Source organism: Macaca thibetana, chromosome 6 (assembly GCF_024542745.1).
Source record: "Macaca thibetana thibetana isolate TM-01 chromosome 6, ASM2454274v1, whole genome shotgun sequence".
Taxonomy (NCBI): domain Eukaryota; kingdom Metazoa; phylum Chordata; class Mammalia; order Primates; family Cercopithecidae; genus Macaca; species Macaca thibetana.
Genome location: NC_065583.1, coordinates 115165711 through 115184566, shown reverse-complemented (window position 1 = coordinate 115184566; position 18856 = coordinate 115165711). Strand labels below are relative to the sequence as shown.

The 18856-nt window shown below is 39.1% G+C and overlaps 1 protein-coding gene across 1 annotated transcript in view; it reads left to right on the top strand.

The window, feature by feature from the left end:
- The window catches only part of RGS7BP (regulator of G protein signaling 7 binding protein), a 109383-nt gene extending 95844 nt beyond the window's left edge, over positions 1-13539 (top strand). Inside the window, exons 5-6 of the mRNA XM_050793787.1 lie at positions 2793-2863; positions 13243-13539. Coding sequence (XP_050649744.1) covers positions 2793-2863; positions 13243-13334 — 163 coding nt within the window. The 3' untranslated portion in view covers positions 13335-13539. The remainder of the gene's footprint in view (positions 1-2792; positions 2864-13242) is intronic.
- The last annotated feature ends 5317 nt before the right edge of the window (positions 13540-18856 follow it).

Genomic DNA, 18856 nt, shown 5'->3' with positions numbered 1-18856 from the left:
CTAGATGCTAAAAGTGACATTCTGTGAGGCAGAAAGATAAGCCTCTTGTTTATTTGCCTTTACACTGATATCTGTGCCCTTTGCTACTAATGTCCCCAGAGCTGGCACTAAGCAGCTGAATGAATACTGGGCAATTCCACTGAGTGTTCTGTGTGTATGAGGTTGAGTCACTGACAACATAATGAACATTTTATTTTTTTTTTATTTTTAGAAATGTAACACACAATGGCATTTATAGCTATTGTGGTTCTACTTTCAGATTGTAACATAATTCTAAAGCTAATTACCGAATTTCTGTGTTTATAGAAAATTGGAGCATGCGGTAATTATGTGCTATTAATAAAACTTGGATTTTGTATAAGCTTGGAAATGCAACAATTCAAACAATAAAGCTGTTTGGCACAGTTTGATAGCACTATAGACAAATGATGAGGGAGTGATTTATCTTAATTTATAAAACAGAAAATTCTTAGCTCTGTTCCCAGGGAAAAAAATATCTGCTGAAATGCCATATCAGGGCATAAACCATCAGTGAAGCCATTTCCTTTGCAAACCTTAGACAGCAGCTATATTCAAGCCTTATAAGCTTATAAGAAGGGATGGCAGTAACAGGAGGATAGTTATGGCCCACAACGTTGGCAATGTTTCCGTTCAGCCTGAAAGCCCAGATTCTGGTCAAAGGAGATGGAGGTAGGCACAGTGGACCTGGTCCAGGATGTGGCTAACTCCGTTCTCCCTGGCTGTCTGCGTTGAGAGATCATGGGTCTCAAACTAGGTTGCACAGTTAAGTCATCAGGAGGGAATTTTTTAAATACTGACGGCTGGGCCCCACTATAAGCCAGCTGAATCAGGCTCTCTTGGGGTGAGACCTGGGCTTAAGGTCATTCTCCTCTGCAACCACCAAGGTTGAGAACTGGTGCTTTATTAGAGGAGACCTTGCCTCAATCCCCATGTTGCATTCCTAGCCCTTTCTCACCCGTTCCATCTGTCCTTGAGATCTTACATAAAAACAGACTGTGCCTTGCACTTGTGGAGATGGGGCCCCGCTTCCTTTCTCCTGCCCTCCTCTCTCACTTGATCAGCATGCAGACCACAGACACTTCCTCACACCTCACACCCATGGGAGTGGATTTGGAATGTTTTTACAGGCATATTTCTGCAGATCCTCAAGGCTGCTTTCCTTTCCTTTTCCAATCAATTATTACTGAGACTTGAGTTCCTCTTCACATATCAGTCAATACTTGAAAAGGAGCTCCCATGAGGTCTTCAGAATTACCCTAAGAAAATGGTCCTCAAACCATGCTCAACAGAACAGGGGTGTTTTGTGAAGTGGACTGAGTGGTTTCATACCTAAAATTAAATGGTGACTGTCTTTCCTCAGATAACAGAAGAAAAATAAGTGGATAGAATTTCTTCAACTTTAGGATGATCTTCCCCCACAAAACTTTCCTAAACCCATGGTGCCTACCAGTGCTTGCCTATCCTCAGTTCATTAAAAGATACATCTGCTTTTTGTACCAAATTATGTTCCTGGCTATTTTAAATGAAAGCTGCCACTATGTCCTGGGGTTTCAAGAGCACTTTCTCCAATGCACAACCACCTAGAAGTGTATAGGGACCATTGTCCCAAGGGTTTCAAAAGATCAGTTTTCCCCTACCTTAGACTAGAAGCCTCCTAAGATGGCTTCCTGCTTTACAGTTCTGGGGTTTTATGACCATGTATGCTCTGAGATGAGGGAAGATATTTGATGCGTGCAGTGGCATTGCATGCTGTGCGCTGAAGTCAGGAAGTGTGGAAGGATGGTCCGTGCTAGAGGAAGGCCCAGCTGTCCCCAGGTGGGGCTGTTTTCCCTCTTGTTCCTATACTGCGCCCCTTTCTGTTTCATCCATTGTAAGGAGCTCTTCTCTGGAAGTTTTAGAATTTGTTACTCTCTCATTATTCCAAGTCAATATAATAAGTGTTAGCCCTGGTGAATGCTTAATACCTGAGTTATACTGAATTCCAATCATGGTAACAGGGGACTATTAAAACCAAGCAGAAGATGGAATTGGAGGCCATTGTCTTCAGTGAAACAACTTAGAAAACCAAATAGCGCATGTTCTCACTTATAAGTGGGAACTAAATGGTGGGTACACATGGACATGGGGTGTGGAATGATAGACCTCAGAGACTCAGAAGGGTGGGGAGGTGTGGGGGATGAGAAAATACTCAGTGGGTAAAATGTACATTATTGGGGTGATGGATGCCCTGAAAGCATAGACTTCACCACTGTGCAATATGTCAAAGTAACAAAACTACACCTGTACTCCTTAAATGTATACAAATTTTAACAAACGAGCAAATAACAGCAAGCGAACGTACGCAGCCACTATAGTCCTCTGACCATAAAGTCTTGATAGCACCATCACCCAGCCTCAGGTTTGCTCTGGGTAACCCTGTTGCTCCAGTCGTACATCCTTGGCCTCTCTGTAAATCTAAAGCGCTGTTCTCGTGACCAATGGCTCTTCTCTGATCTTAGCCAGGTTCGACTGGAGGCAGAGATGAGAGCTTTTGCAGGAGAATGCCCTGTAGAAATGTTTGGCAGAGGAGCTCTCATTTTTTCCTGAGCCAACCTATCTCAGATTTTTTTTCTTGTAAAAGCAAAATAAATTCAATATTTGCCTACTGGAAACTAGAGCTAGTGCAATTAGACACAGACTCTCATCCTTCAGTTGTCTCATAGAACAGATTGCTTGAGATTCCGTTTTGAAAATTTACAGCTGATTCTTCTGTCTTTTTATCAATTTTACAGAGACATGCGAGAAATGAAAAACCTTTTAAGCAAACTCAGGGAAACTATGCCTTTACCATTGAAAAATCAAGGTGAGTCTTGTCAGTTCTCTTTGAGGCAGATGTTTTTAATGGGATAACCTTGGGAATTGTTTTCTTGGCAATTAAAGCATATGTCTCACACAAACAGTAGAAGGCATTGAGCATTCATTTGTCTTTCCTCAAGAAGATACCAAAATGAGACTAGAGACTCTCTGGTGAACACAGCATGCTTTGAGGGGGCCCGAGATACATTCTGACCTTAAAACAAACTCCTCCTCCACTGGCCCTGTTACTCACTGTGGAAAGCACCATGCCAGGCACAGCAGGAGACTTCAGAACACCTTCAAAGGAAGATCTCTGCCATCCACTTGCGTAATTATCTTTAAAAAGTAATCCAAAAAATTAACATATATTGAGAACTTACAGCATGCCACTATTCAAAATACTTTGCATGTATTAACCATATTCACTTATTTAATTCTAAACAACTTTGAGGGAAATGCTATTAGTGTTTCCCAATTTAGTAGAAACTGGCACACAGAGACGTTAGCTAACTTGGCCAAGGTCACACAGACTGGAAATAGGAAAACTGGGATGTGAATTCAGGCAATCTGTCTCCAGGTCTATCCTATGGGAGTATATGCCCTAACGCAGAAATGAGAGGGAGATGTTCACTAGAATGCGGGAAAGTCCTCTGCATGCCTTTTAAACTATTGTATCCTCAGTATCTGGAGCCTGGGACATAGCAGAATAATACCTGTCACAATCGATGTTGGTTAAATCTGCACCTACCTTTGCAGCCCCAGAGACTGACAGTGTGTACAAAGGACCAATAATAAGGGCTTACATTAAGTATACATGGCCGGAGCAGCCATAGTTAAAGTATCACCTTCAGAGGGTTGTACATAGAGGTGGAGAAAGGCTTCTAGGAGGCAAGAAAGAAACTCCTCTTGTTTTCACTGAGCAAAGCCTGATGGGAGGGAAGACAGGGTGCCGCTTGCCTTGAAGCGAGGAGGAGGAGGAGGAGGAGGATTTGGCAGTGGAGCTGGAGGCTCCTCTTGGCTCCAGGAGCAGCTCAGCAGAAGGTGGAGGGGTGGAAGTGAGAACACCAGACGAAGAGGCTGAAGAGTAGCGTGGCCTGAGCTGCACAGGGGCGGAGGTCAGAAAATAAGAAGCAGGGGCTCCAGCACATCAGATAACTCGGAACAGCCCCTGAAGGGCCTGCTCGCCAAGGCCAACTGGCTTGAGCCACAGGTGTAGTGTTTTGAGAAAGTAGAAAACATGCTGTAGTGATGAGAGACTGCTCTGACCACTACATGGAAGATTGTTGCCAGAAATAAGCACAGTGTTTAGAACAAGGGCTTTGAATTAAGAACAGCCTTGGGTTCAAATGCTGGCTCTGCCACCTACCAGCTTTGCACCCTGGGAACAAATTGTTTAACTTCTGCAAATGTATTTCCTTAGCCCTGCAAAGGGGATAATAGTATCACCTACTTTAGAAGTCTGTTGTGGGGATTAATTGAAGCAATATGTCATATGCCTACTACCAAACTTAGCAAACACTTGACAAACGCTTTGTTATTATTATTATTGTTGTCACTGTTAATATTATTTACAAGCTGGTCAACCCAGCTTTGCTCAAGAGAACCCCAAATCACCATCAAATAGAGGAATCCCTGCTACCACTCACTCTGCAACAGACCATGTGTAGTGTACATGTGAGGCTGGTCTTGAGCCTGCAATTCAAAACACTGGCCCCAGGACTTTAGATCCGCAGCTCATGTCTGAAGCTGTCCTCAGTGTCTTAATAGGTTTGGCAAGCCTCCTTCATCAGTAGCACCCTGACGTCTCGCCCTCCCTCACATTCAGCTTTCCAAGAGGATGGCTGCCCAGGGTCCCCCAGTCTGAATTTCATGGGTGCCATGTACCCTATATTTTAAATCACATCATCCTAAACATTCCCTCCCCATTTAGTGATCATTCATCCAGCAGTTTTTGACTGTGTGTTAATAGAAAGACAGAAATTTTGTTTTATTTAGTCATTTATAATCATAAAGAATATCATATAAATATTTTATGTGACTTTGTATCATCTTTATACACGAAAAAATAATTAATTTTAATTACATTTTTAAATGTAATAATAATAATCTAAGGTTGATACTGTGAGTGAAAACATGAGTGAAAAGGGAATAGTCATCAAAATAAATTATACTCAGGACTTGAACCTTGGATCTATCTGGGGAACAGAAAGGAAAAAGCTAGAAAGGAGATACAAGGACTTATTCAGAAGGAGGTGGTGCAGTAGGATTTTAATAATCAAAAATAACTAATGTAAAGGATTGTGAGAAATTTGAGTTTCTTCACTGAGGGAAGAAATGGGAATCCTTAGCATGAAACAATACATCTCTGTTCCCTATGTGTTTAACATGACCTCACAGCCTACTGAGCTGACCAGTGGGGAAGGGGACTGTGTCTGAACTGGAGGATCCAGAGGGGACCTGAAGAGTCTCTCTGGGAACATTTTGACAGATGCATGTGGCACCATTTTAATGAACAAATCATATAGATTCTTCTTGCTACATAGACTGAGATAGACCATAGAGGCTTCCCCAATTCCTTTCTGGAATTCTTTTCAGGTGGTTTATTTATTATACAGGTCTAATACGTACCGGAAATGGTGCAGGGTAAAATGTGGAAAAAAGTATTCCAGTTCTTTTCTGTAGGACCTTATTGTCAAAACATGATTCTAACGGGATGAAAATCATTATAGAAAGCCATCTGTTTTCTTTCTGCCTTCTTATTTCCTTTCTCTTTTCTTTCCGTTTACATGGGTCTTTAAATCAGAAAAAAAAAAAAAGGGAAAAGATACCACTCCTGGTCCCCATCTTTCCTATCTCAACCCCTGACCACATGAAAATGCTGCTGACTGAGTCCACTATTCTCTAGGCTCTAACTCGGCCCTCAACTCCAAAACTGTTCCATGTTTATTTCAGCATTTAAAGATTTAATCATATCTTCTCCCCTTTCTACTACAGTCAAAACTCGGCTCCACAACAGTTTACTTTAAATCAACTTTCAGTGGAGAAGAAAGGAAGGTGGCCAAGGGCAGGAATTTTAATGGTTAGTGATTATGCCTTCATTTTTAGACAGCCTTTTCTTTCCCATCCATCCAGTTTCAGACTGGAGGCAAAGAGATGCACAAAAGAAGAGCAAGCCACCCTTGCACTGCTGAGTTCCACCGTGGGCTGCAGACAAGGGCCAGGTCTCCTGGCTCTCAGCCCGCTGTTCTTCCCACTGCTTCAGCGCCCCTCCTGTCCTACATTCTAGGTCACTGGCAGTGCTGTAGGGAGCTTCATTAATTATGATAGTCTCGCTGTGTCAAATGGATTACAAATGGAACCACCTGTGGGGAGCCTGCAAGGTTACTGACAGAGGCTAAAAGGAGATTGGAAAGTGAAGGACAAGCATCTTCTAAATGCATGCTGTTATCAAACAAAACAAATCAGCAGAAATAAATTAAGCCTGAAAGACAGTTTCACCTTTTCCAAAATTCTGATTTAGTGAATGCTGTGGAAGGTGTCGGTATGTTCATTCTTGCATAGAATTCGGTCGTTGATGCCATGCACGAGAATCAGTCTGGAATTAGGTAAGTCAGGAATTGACCTGGGCTAGAATGAGTCCCCTCCTGTGAACAAGACTACTCCAGACTAACGTGGCCTAGAGATAGTTTTCCCAAACTCATGGCATCCTCCTCCAATCAGGACCCCCACATCCAGAACTGAACCTGGCTGTGTGAGGCAGAAGAGTCCTCAGATATCTGGCTGAAGAACACTGGGCAGTTATGCCACCATCTAGCACATCTTTATAAGCCCCAAGGGCCTTATAAAGACTTTCTATGTTTCTAGCTGCTGTCTGAAAGTTATTCTGGGCAGTTTTACCAGTAGCCCCATATCCTTTGCAATTTCTGCAATCTCTTGTCCAAGATTCAGTGTGACATAAGCAAACCAATCTGATTTCTTAAAGCATTACTCTATTATGTTGAGCTATGTCTACTCACTGTCTACTGAAGGAAGAACAGACCTCTCACCCCAGCAGCCTTTGTCCCCATCGTCATCCAACATATAATGGTCACCAATGATGTGTCAAATTCTGTGCTAGGTGCTGAGGATGTCTCTCCTCCACTAAAACCTGTCCCTTTCAACAGGGAAAAATTGGATGGGAATCACCTAGGAAACTTTTCGAAATGCCATATGCCTCCTCTCGCACAGATTCTGGTAGAGCCTTCAGGGTTGGGCTGAAAACAACTATTACATATGGAGACAGATACACACACACACACACACACACACACACACAATTGGAAAGAAACAGAAATTAGTGCTCACGATATAATAATGCCATAACAATTAGACATGGGTTGTTACAAGGTACATTAGATTCTCACCTGGCCCAGGCTTGAATTCAAAACGGGGGATTATTAGGGATTGCTTTTTAGAAGGTGTCTGTGCTGAGAATTTTTAGGATGAGTAGCACTTAGCCAAAGGAATAGAAAAAATATAGTCTAGGCTGAAGATTCTGGATGTGTGAAGGCATACGGGGAGATGAAAGTGGAGGGGATTTTGATAACTACAAGGACTTAAGTAGTTGGGAAAGTGTCTAGACAAGAGGCTTAAGAGAGAGACAAGAGAGAGACAAGAGCTGTATCATTAAGGCCCCTTAGGCCATGTTAAGAGGTTTGGGAGCCACTGGAAGGATTCCATGAGGAGGCAGGTGCGGTCATCCAGGTGAAAAATGCTCAAGATCTCTAGATCTAAAGTCAGGAGGTTGGAAAGGAGGACAGGGACAATTGGATGTGGTGCATATGGATAAGCAGAATCAAGGAAGAAACCCAAATTCAGACTTGGAAAATGAAGTAAATGACGATGTTGGTCACCAAGTTAGAGAGAGCAGAGGAGCAGTAGTAAAGGCAGAGAACAACAACTTTTGGACATGGGGGGAACCTTCTGGAGCAGTGCTCAGTGAGACATGTGATCTGAGAGGACTGAAACACAGATTTGAGCATCATCAGCATAGTGGGAATTGAAGCCCTACCAATAGTGTGCACAGACAAGAGTCCTGGAATACCAAAAGGGAAGGTTTGAGAGGAAACAAGATCAGTCTACAAAGGGGACTAAGATGAAAATTACAAGAGCATGATTAAATAAATCAAAGAAGTTTGCAAAGAAGGAATGGCCAGTGGTGAAGCTAAATATGAATTGGAAGTGTCCACAGGATTTAATGACAAGGTGGTCACTTGTGGTGTTGGCACAAGCAGCTTTCTTGGAATTTTGGGCATGGAAGCCTGGCTAAGGAGGAGGGGAAGTGAATGGCAGATGATGAACTGGGGCAGCCAGGGTAAATTCATTAAGACTTTATTACAGAGCGGTGGGAAGATGGGATTGGATGCAGATGATGTGCCAAGAGCTGCAGCAATCGTTTATAGAAGCAATGGGAATGTGAAGGAATGCAGAAGCATGGAGCAGTCAGAAAAGACTGCAGGAAAAAAAAATGTTTAAGCTAATCTTTGAAGGAGGGCTTGCCAATTGTCTAAGAAGGGAGGACTTTTCTGAAACGAGACGTGGCAAGTGCAAAGGCAGCAGGCAAAAGAAAGTACAAGCATCGCTAGGGAATTCTAAGTAGCTCTGTTTTGGATTGTCTCCTCCTTTATAAGCCCTTCATTCCAGCCAGACTGGACTGTCCACTCTCTTTTATGGCATTTTTCACAAAGCCTCATTGTTACTCAAGGAAAGGTTCTTGAGGCCAGGGACTATCTTTCTATTAAGACCCATCTTGGTATTATCCTCAGTACCCAATGTAGAGCCTTGGACTTAGCAGGCTTTCTGTTAATCCAGTGGTTCTCAAAGTGTGCTCTTACGAACAGCAGCGATATCTGGGAACTTGTAAGAAATGCTGATTCTCTGGCCCCACCCCAGAGCTACTGACTGAGAAACTCTGGAGTTGGGGTCAGCAATGTGTGCTTTAACAAGCCCTAAGATGATGCTGATGCAGCTAATGTTTGAGAACCACTAGCTTAGCTGAGGGTCTCTCTCTTTTTTCCCCTGGAATAGAAATTTGTAACTGCAATGTAGTAGAAGCATTTCTCATCACCTATATAAGAAATCTTTTATTAGCAAAATAAATTTAAGCAATAGAGAAGTGGTTTGGGGGAATTGCAGTGTCCCTGGCTTCAGCAGCATTCAAGAACTAAACATTGAGGCTGGGCATGGTGGCTCATTCCTATAATCCCAGCACTTTGGGAGGCTGAGGTGAGAGTATTGCTTGAGGCCAAGAGTTTGAGACCAGTCTGGGCAACATAATGAAACCCTGTCTCTTTATAAATAAAAATTTTTAATAAATCTAAAATAATTAAACACTGAATGACTGAGGTTTGAACTTAATGGTGGCCAAATTTCCTACTCTCCCTCTATTTTTTTTTTTTCACTTTCTCCTATGCTTTACTTACTCTGCTTCCCTTTCCACCTTTCATTTTCACATTTAAAACTGTCTTAGGTTATAGTTTTCTGAGAGTGAGTACTTTGGAGAAAAAATGCTATAAAACTCTTAATGATAAGCCACATCTAAATAAAAATTTGCAATAAAAATCAAAGATTTTCCAACAAGTTCAAGTGCATTATTCCAGAAAATTTAGAACAACTGGGGAAACATTCCCTTTTGCTTACATTCTTGCAGCCCTTCTGTTTATTCAGTGATTCTCAAAGGGTGGTTTTAGGACTAGCAGCAATGTCTGGGAACTTGTAAGAAATGCTGATTCTCTGGCCCCACCCCAGAGCTACTGAGAGAGGCCTTCAGAGACAGGATTTCAATCAATGTGGAGAGACACATTTCCTTGGAGCTGAATTCACTTCAAACCATCCCAGGAATACTTACTGCTTCGTAAATTTCAGCATTTACTGCAGGTGTCAGCTCCCCATGGTGTAGAAAGCTGCTCTGAATTTCTGCCAATAATTTTTTAGCTTTTCTGTTACCTCAGCCTTAGGTGATGGTCAGACAAGCGCTAAGCAAGGCAAAGGTCTCACAAATGTGCAGCAAAGATGACCCAAATCAGCAGTTGTCCTTAATAGGCAGCCTCCCCTTTGCTTAATGTCTGAGCACTTTCTCATCAATCCTAACAATTTATTCCCTTGTGAGAGATATATAGTACACATACATATATATGTATATGTGTGTATGTATGTGTACATAATATGTGTATATATGCCATATATATGTATATCTGGAGATAGATAGATAGATAGATAGATAGATAGATAGATAGATAGATAGAAGGCTGAGTGAGAAGAATTTCAATAGCACAAAAGGCTGTGCTATTGAAAGGTTTTTGGGTTTTTTAATCCACTGTAGTGAATGCATCACAGGTATAAGTATCAATCTTGATACAAATTTCATAATATCTGTGTATAATACCTACTTGCTTTTAATATATACAAAAACAAGACAGTAGAACTAAGTATATGACCACAACATACACGTACACATTTTCCTTTGTAAATACAACATTGTGGTAGACATTTCCTCATGTAAGAGGAGAAAAACACATCAGAGTTGCATACTATAACATATAAAGACCATTTCAGTCCCTCCCCAAATTAGGTAAGTATTTGGGGAAAGGGAAGGAGATACCAGAATTTAGAAAACAGATCTTCCAACTCTTAAATAAACAGCACTATGAAGATCTTTCTTTCCCATAAATATCTTCATACTTTTGGTGACTCTGTTTTAGGGAAGCATTGAATTCCAGGTGAATTTGAGTTTCAGAAAGTGTAGTCAGAGTCCAAAGAGATACTGAAAGGTAAAATTCTTTACCCTTCAGAATTTGCCATATCTTTGCCATATCCAACTAGGTTAAGTACCTTGATCAATTCATGGTTAAAGAAGTAAGAGTCCTAAAAATGACGAGAAAATTAGTTATTTCTTTCTGCTCCAAATATTTCATGGTTTATCTCTGAGATGTTCTCCTGAAAACTGAGGCTAATGTTTAGTATCTAACATTGTTTTCAGTTTCTTAACTATTTGGGAGCAAGTTAACTTTAAAAGAAAGATATCCTCTTTTTAACTCTCATAATGTTGACATCCAGATTACAGTAAATTATTTTTCACTATGGAAAGGACAATTTAGTCCTGTTTTTCTCCATGTTAACAGAATATGAGCTTTAAGAGAGGATTTTAATCTCTGGAGACTGGGAGGGTGGACTGTGTTTGATTCATTTGATATGCCCAGCGGGGGCGCCTGTTTTCTTCTCTGGCTTGGACTTGCTACTCTAGCTCTATCTAAATATATAACATAGTGCAACATTCCAAGGAACACTGTCAACCTTTGTGGGTGATACTAATTTACAAATAAGTGTGACACATTAGAGCCTTTGGGAAGGGGAGGAGAAGCCCAGGCACTCAGATGACACTTTATGTAAGAGGACTGGAAAGCCAGGATCTATTTTTGCTCTCAACAGTTTCCTGAGCATTGTAAACCAAAAAGTATCTGAGACAAGTCTCAGTCAATTTAGAAATTTAATTTGCCAAGAAATAGTACATGCCTACGGCACAGCCTCAAGAGATCCTCAGAACATATGCCCAAGGTGGTCAGCCTACAACTTGGTTTTATAGGTTTTGGAAGACATAAGACATTAATCGATACACGTAAGATGGATCTCAGTTTGGTCTGGAAAAGCAGGACAACTGGAAGCAGGGCTTCTAAGTCATAGGCAGATTCAAAGATTTTCTGATTGGCTGTTGCTTGAGTTATTATCTGAAGACCTGGAATCAATAGAAAGAAATGTCTGGGTTATTATGATAGGGGGTTGTAGAGACCAAGGTTTTATCATGTAGATGAAGCCTCCAGGTAGCAGGTTTCAGTGAAAATAGATTATAAATGTTTCTTATCAGAATGAAAGAGTCTGTTCTATCAGTCTTAAGGTCTCTGTGTTGATGTTAACTCTAGTTAGCTTTGTCTGAATTCCAAACAGGAGGATGATATAATGAAGAATGTTCAACTGCCTCTTCCCAAAATGGCCTGAACTAGTTTTTCAAGTTAACTTTGGAATGCAGTTGGCTGAGAGGAGGGGTCCATTCAGGTGGTTGTGGGGCTTACAATTTTATTTTGGTTTACAGCATCTAGGCTCAGTAATCAAGAAAAACAAGTCCTCTTCTATGAATCAGTTCGGTTCAGGTGGGGCACATTTTTCACTTTAGCTATCTCTTCATCTAACTTCTGCTTCTGTGCCCTTTGCCAAGCTTCCATCCCCTTTAAGGTTAGGACGGGGAAAGGAGGGAACTCCTTAGCCCCACTCTGGAAGGAAAGTGCAACTAGTCTTGGCAGAGCTTAGGTACATATCAGTCACCAATGCCAATCAACCATTTTGTTGTTCTTAGCTCCAGTCTGACCATGTCCTAGCACTGCCCCAGTTGGAAAATTCTAGATTATCCCCTCGTAGTCCTTTGCCTCTGGGACCCACATTGGCCAGTTCTGCTTCAACAGGGTATTTCTACCCACCTTCTCTTTTGGTTTGCACTTTTTTAAAACACGCAACTCTTTAAACCAGATTAGGTTTACTGGTTTATTTCTTCCTCTACTTGTCATCATCCTAAAAATTTCAAACCAAAATTTATTAATTCAACAGCTGGCAGTCTTCTCTGAATGCCCTTGTGTACAGAAATCTACAGAAAGTGCTGAGAAAAGACTCAATAGGAAATAGTTGAAACATGAAAAGGCATGAAGTTGATGAATGAAGGCGTGATAATGATCCAATGGAAAGGAAAATAGTTAATAATAGCTATTTTAACTAAATGCTTCCTCTACGCTAGACAGTAAGCTACTCATCATAGCTAAATCTTTTTCATAGATTATTTCATGTAATCCTCATCTGGGCTAAGTTTTATACACTCTATTTTACAGACAGCTTAGCAAGCTTCAGTTACATGTTCAAAGTCACAGAACTGGCAAATAGCCGAGGCAGGTTTAGAAAAGAAGTCAATCTTACTCGTAAGCATGGGTTCTTTCAAATAAGGTGTACACATTTCCCAACTGAAAGACTGCCTCTAAGTAGTTTCAATTCAATTTTAAGCAGTGGTTCTCAGCCTTGAATTATTGTGCCTCCCCCACACCAAGGAACATTTGGTCATAGCTGGGGATATTTTTGGTTGTCACAAATTGTCACACAGTGCTACTGGCATCTGATGAATTGAGGGATGCTGCTAACCACCCCACAGTGCTCAGGACAGTACCCACAACCAAGAATTACCTGGTCCAAAATGCCAACAGTGCTGAAGTTAGAAATCCTGATTAGGAGGATGGTGGATTTTTAAAGCCACTTCCTAAAAAGCAGGTTGTTGTGTCTACACCTCATTCATGTGCACATTATGTCCCATCACAGATGACAGCAGCCTTCTGAATCTAACTCCCTACCCCCTGGTGAGAAGACGGAAGAGAAGGTTCTTTGGGCTGTGTTGTCTCGTCTCAAGCTAGGTGGCTCCTCCTGGAAACCCACTGAGAACATCTGAAAAAAATCACAAAACCTGAGGACCTCCAGACAGCGGAACCACACAGTTATTGGTTTTTGACTATGTTTTCTATGCTTCCTTATTACTTTTATCTGCCTCCCCTTGCCCTTTTAAATGATTTTACACTTGAAAGCAGCTGCCGTCGAGAAAAAAAAGAACAGATTCAAAAAGCAAGCTGTTTTTAAAAGGAAATTTTAAAGCTGACATTGTGCATGTCTGCTCCAAACCATGCCATGACAGATGCAAGAATTATGATTTTTAAATTATTTAAAGATTTTTTTAAATGTATTATACAGAGAAAAAATATTTCACATATAATAGTATATCTATAACTCTTGCTGATCTCATGTTAAAATTTATCGTATATGAAAGAAGTCTTTAAACTTAGAAATCTATTTAAAGCTGAAAACTGTGTTCAAAAATCCAATCTATCAATATCATTAGAAATAATATTATAAGCAAACATATACCACCTCACCTATTGCTTTCTCGGCACTCATTTACATTTAGTCTTCCATTCTGTCGGCATTTAAGAGCTTCAACATAAAAGTATCTTAATTTATAATGCAACAAAAACCACATACGAAAAGTACTAAAATTTTGTAAATACACAATAATCCTAATACCTTCGTACAAATGCATATGGGCAACTAATTTCTTTTTGATCCAATGATGTCTTTTTTAGCTTCTTGGAGAATGAAGTAATTCAGTTAGGAAATGGTGTAGTAACATATACAATTACCCTCAAATGTAAAATCAAATATTATTACATTTTGTTCTAATTGAAATCTGAAGCATGGTGTCTGCACATCAGCATAGTGTTAAATCTTATAGGGCATGCTGGAATTAGCTCAGATCATAAAAATATTTAACATTTTACATTGTTAATAAAGTTTTTTAGTTAAGCTAAGCTTGTCTCATTTTAGATGACTATGCAGATAAGACTTTTCCAATGTGTAGTTGGTGTCTTGTCTTACGCTTAGACTCTTGAAAGCAGGACACATTAAGCAATACTATATTTTAGAAAGGAGGAAGCCACATGCTTTGTTTTTCTGCTCACAGCTTTGTTGTGATCTTCCTTCACTAAACTTGTAACATGGTACAAATTTTGTTATACCGTCCCCTGTTCTTCCTTTGGCCCATTTCCCAGACAGAATTTCCCATGGGCTGAGAGATCAAGTCTTTGCATTTCTTTTCTTGTTTTCCATAGTCTGAAAAACCTTCAAGTCAGACAGGAGGCACCAGTGTCTAGTACAATAGAAGGATGAGCTAGATGCCGATAAGTGGTTTATTAAAGGCACATCTTTAATCCCAACCCTGTTCTTTCCCAATACTTATGTGCACAGGCGTTTATATGTATACCAATATTTTTACCTAAAAACTAAATATATTAAGGCCTTTTGCTTTAGTGAAGGTGAAGAGAGGTACAGATGAACTACTGTAATAATTACTGTATTAGGTTGAATTATATGAAATTTCCTATATTTGACTGTTTTGACCTACAAAATGGCAATTTCATATAGTTCACCCTAATATCCAATGTGGAAATTATACTTGGAATTGTCTTCTAGCTCTTTTGATTGAAAATGAAAGAATTAAAGGGTTGGAAGAGAACGTTATACAGGTCTCTATTTAGAATATACCAGCTGGTTTTTGGCCTTATTCTTTGAATCTAGAGTCGTGTTCCAATGAACCAGTAATTAATGCATGGTTATAGGTATACCTGGCTTCAAAAAAGAAGTAGCCACGGAAAGCTATACGAGAAAATCACAATTTTCTGAATCAAATATTTGTAAAACAATTCGGCTATTTAAAGACTTTTAGGGTGAATACTCCCTGGGAAAACAAGCAACCCAGACTTACCTGGTCTGCAAACCTTGATTTAAGCTTAATATCCCTTCCTGAATGTAATTCATTTTCACCCCCTAAGGTCATTTCACTTAAGATCCACTGTTTTTGAAATGTTGAAGTAGCCCAGTTTGGCAGCTCTCAGCACCTGCCTATCCCCTCTCCTATACTTCAACTATATTGAACTCTAGCTTCAGTCTAGTTCCTAGTAATCCATGCAAAGTTATTAACTGATAAGCCCAATCTTGTTGTTCAGCACGTTCTTCTAAATGCCTGACCTGAATAACTTCTGCTTGGTTAACTTGTGTTCATTCTCGCCTTAGTCTCAGTGCAAAAGTAACACTTACCTTCTGTGCAATTGTCCTTTGTACAACTGAAGACTGTTAATAAATTCAGGTCTCACCTCCATGTCTAAAAAGACTGTAGTAGCTATTCATGGAGATGGGAATTTGTCTAATTACCTAGCCAGACTTTGCATATTTAAGGTAATATATTCAACTACCGTATATTTTATTCATAGTGCCTGTTTTCCAGCCTTTGATCAGTTTTGTAGTTCCCGCAGATAAACTCCAAGATCTAAAGACCCTCTTTCAGTAACATATCCTAAAATTAAGTTTAGTGCTCAAAATCCTGGTAACCTACACTGGCCCATGGTTACAGTAGTTAATTCACTGTCTCCCATTAGATAGGCCAATGCATCCCTTATGAGCTGCCCCGCTCTCCTCTCACCTACCAAAGGATTTTCTCAGGTGTGGTTCCAAGCGATAAAGTTCTACTGTCTTGGCTTCCTGCTGGTAATTTGCTTTCGGATTAGCAATAACACTGAGCCAATCTTTAGGGTTAAGAAGAGAACATTGAACGCATTTTGTCGCACATACTCACATGCTTGAAACAGAAAAGGATGTAAACTTTTGTGGCATACATTCACCCATTTTCCCACCATATCTTTAATATCCTGTGTTGATTTTTGTTTTTTCAGATTACAAAGACAATACATGTTCTTTGTGGGAAATCTGAAAAATACTACCAAATAGAAAATAAAAATCACCTGAATTCCACCACGACCACATTGTTTAAAACCACATTTCTGGGTTTTAAATCAGTCAGTGGCTGGACCCAAAGGCACTTTTGGGTAAGATAAGAAATGCCCACAAAACCAAGGTGTCACTTAGAGAAACAAAACAAAACAAAAACAACAACAACAACAACAAAAATCTGTCCACTAATGTTTTGCACGCATCTAGGAGCAGATTCACTGCAAACCTCTGGTTATGCCATTATTCAGGGGTACAAAGAGTGTTTTAGAAGTAGCATAGTCCTGATGCCTCCTCTAATGAATTAAAGCTCTTGGGGGAAATTCTAAAATTGCCAGACCATTTTGTTTCTCTGCGCTTCTACGAAACCAGTTGGGATACTGAGTGTTTGGCAATACTGCCACCTACTGAAAGCTATGCTTCAGAGTGAGGGGAAATAAAGACACAGAGAATGTAAAAGCATCTGCTTTGTTTTAAACAGCAAACAAATGGACCAAATTAACAATGATCCCATCTGGAATTTAAAACTATGAAAGTGTCAACATTGAAAGGATTACGGATATCATCCAGCCAAACTTCCCACCTTACCCACACATACCCAAGCAATGTCTATCATTTCTTTGTCTTAGGAATGTCACCAAATACAAAATGCTCAACTTTCAGGTAACCATAGGTAGGATGAGAAAAAGCTGTGATACTACTGGCCTCAGGATAAATTATTAGAATTAAATATATAGACCATAATAGACCTAAGAATATAAAAGAATTGAGTATATGATAAAAATGACATTTCAGATCGATCAGAAAAGTTTAGATTATTAATTTATATTGGGATAACTGGTTAGCCATCTCTTGAGAGAAATATTAGATCTATACCTCATAATTCTTATCAAAATAAATTCCAGATGAAATAAAGATTGACATATTCAAGCACATAAATAAACATACAACAAGACTAGCAGGCAACATGAGTGGATATTTATATAATTTGAGTGTGAAAGAAGCCTTTCTTTGAGTGACACCAAAGGAAAAAAACAGAAAGAAAGGATGAATGGAATTTGACTTATTAAAACTGCTAAAATCCTATGTAGTGAAAAATAAACTAAATTGAGAAAACAATATATGCAACAAAAAGTATAGATCTCAAATACATATTAAGAGCTTAAACATCACTACTTTGGGGACATTTCCATGATCTACAACTCCCTTCTCAACCAAATGTTTCCATTTCATTCTTTCCTTATTGAATGTTTTCATTATTGCTTGTTTAATTGCCTGTTTACCCCTATTAAATTGGAAGTATAAGAAGGCAGCAACCATGTCTATTTTGCTTATTGTTGCATCCATAACACATAACACAGTGCCAGACACAAAGCAAATGCTGAAAACATACTTACTGAATGAATGAATAATGAATGAATGAATGAATGTTATTTTCTCATTCAAGGAGAATCAAACTTTCCACCAGAAAATTAGACCAAGGACACAAACTGGCAATGCATAATAAACTAAAATAACCTACTAATAATAAATATGAAAGTGTTAAAGTGTTTTAATACACTAGTAATAAAAAATGCAAGTTAATATTATATACTCCTTTTTATATGTCAGAAAGGCAAAGGGTATAAAGAATTAAAGTTCCCAGGGACAAAAAGGAAGTATAGAAATAAACATTATCTTATAGAGTCAACAGGAATGTAAATTGATTCCACCTTTCTGAAAAAATATTTTGGTAATGTATTTTTCCTGCATGCCTAGTAATTCCACTTTAGGGAAATTCTCCTTTAAATGGGTCAGAAAATAAAATGAGCTAAGATGCATTTATTCATTATTCAAAAAGTATATGCAAGAAAGGATGTTTATAGCAGCATTATTTGGATAAGTAGAAAAATGTAAATAAGCCTACTTTATAGGGTTGGTTAAATATGGTACATCCTTTCAATGGAATACTGCGTACCAATTAAGAATAAGCACCATATGTGTATTTATTGAAATGTACAAGATATATTGTTAGATGAAAAAGGAAGTTATAGAGGGATATTTATAGTACGATCCCTTTTTAAAAATATATGCATGCATGTGTGCATTAAAGAGTCTGAAAGGATACTTGCCAAAGTGTAACAGCATTTATCTCTGGGAGGTGAGATTTGGAGCAATTATATTTATTTTCTTTTTGCATATCTGTAACTTCTAATTTTTCCACAATGAGCATGTAGTATCTGTATAATTTTTCAGGGAATAAACAATGATGTTCACAATATATATTAAATGAAAAACACATGTTATAAAACAGTATGTATAGTATGACACAATATTTGTAAAAAAGAAAATTATATATAAATATATCTATGTATGTATATATATGCATAAGAAAGCTAGGAGGACATAAACTAAAATGTTAATAGTAGTTATGGGTAGTGGGATTATGGGTGATTATTTTTTCTTTTTGCTTTTCTGTGTTTTCTAATTTTTCTACAATGAACATGTATTACTTGTGTAATAAAAACTAATAATAAAAGTTTTAAAAAATGAATATGTGAAAGGGACATTTTTGACTCACTAATTGTCTTCATCCTCTTCCCCACCCTATTTCCATCCCCTCCTT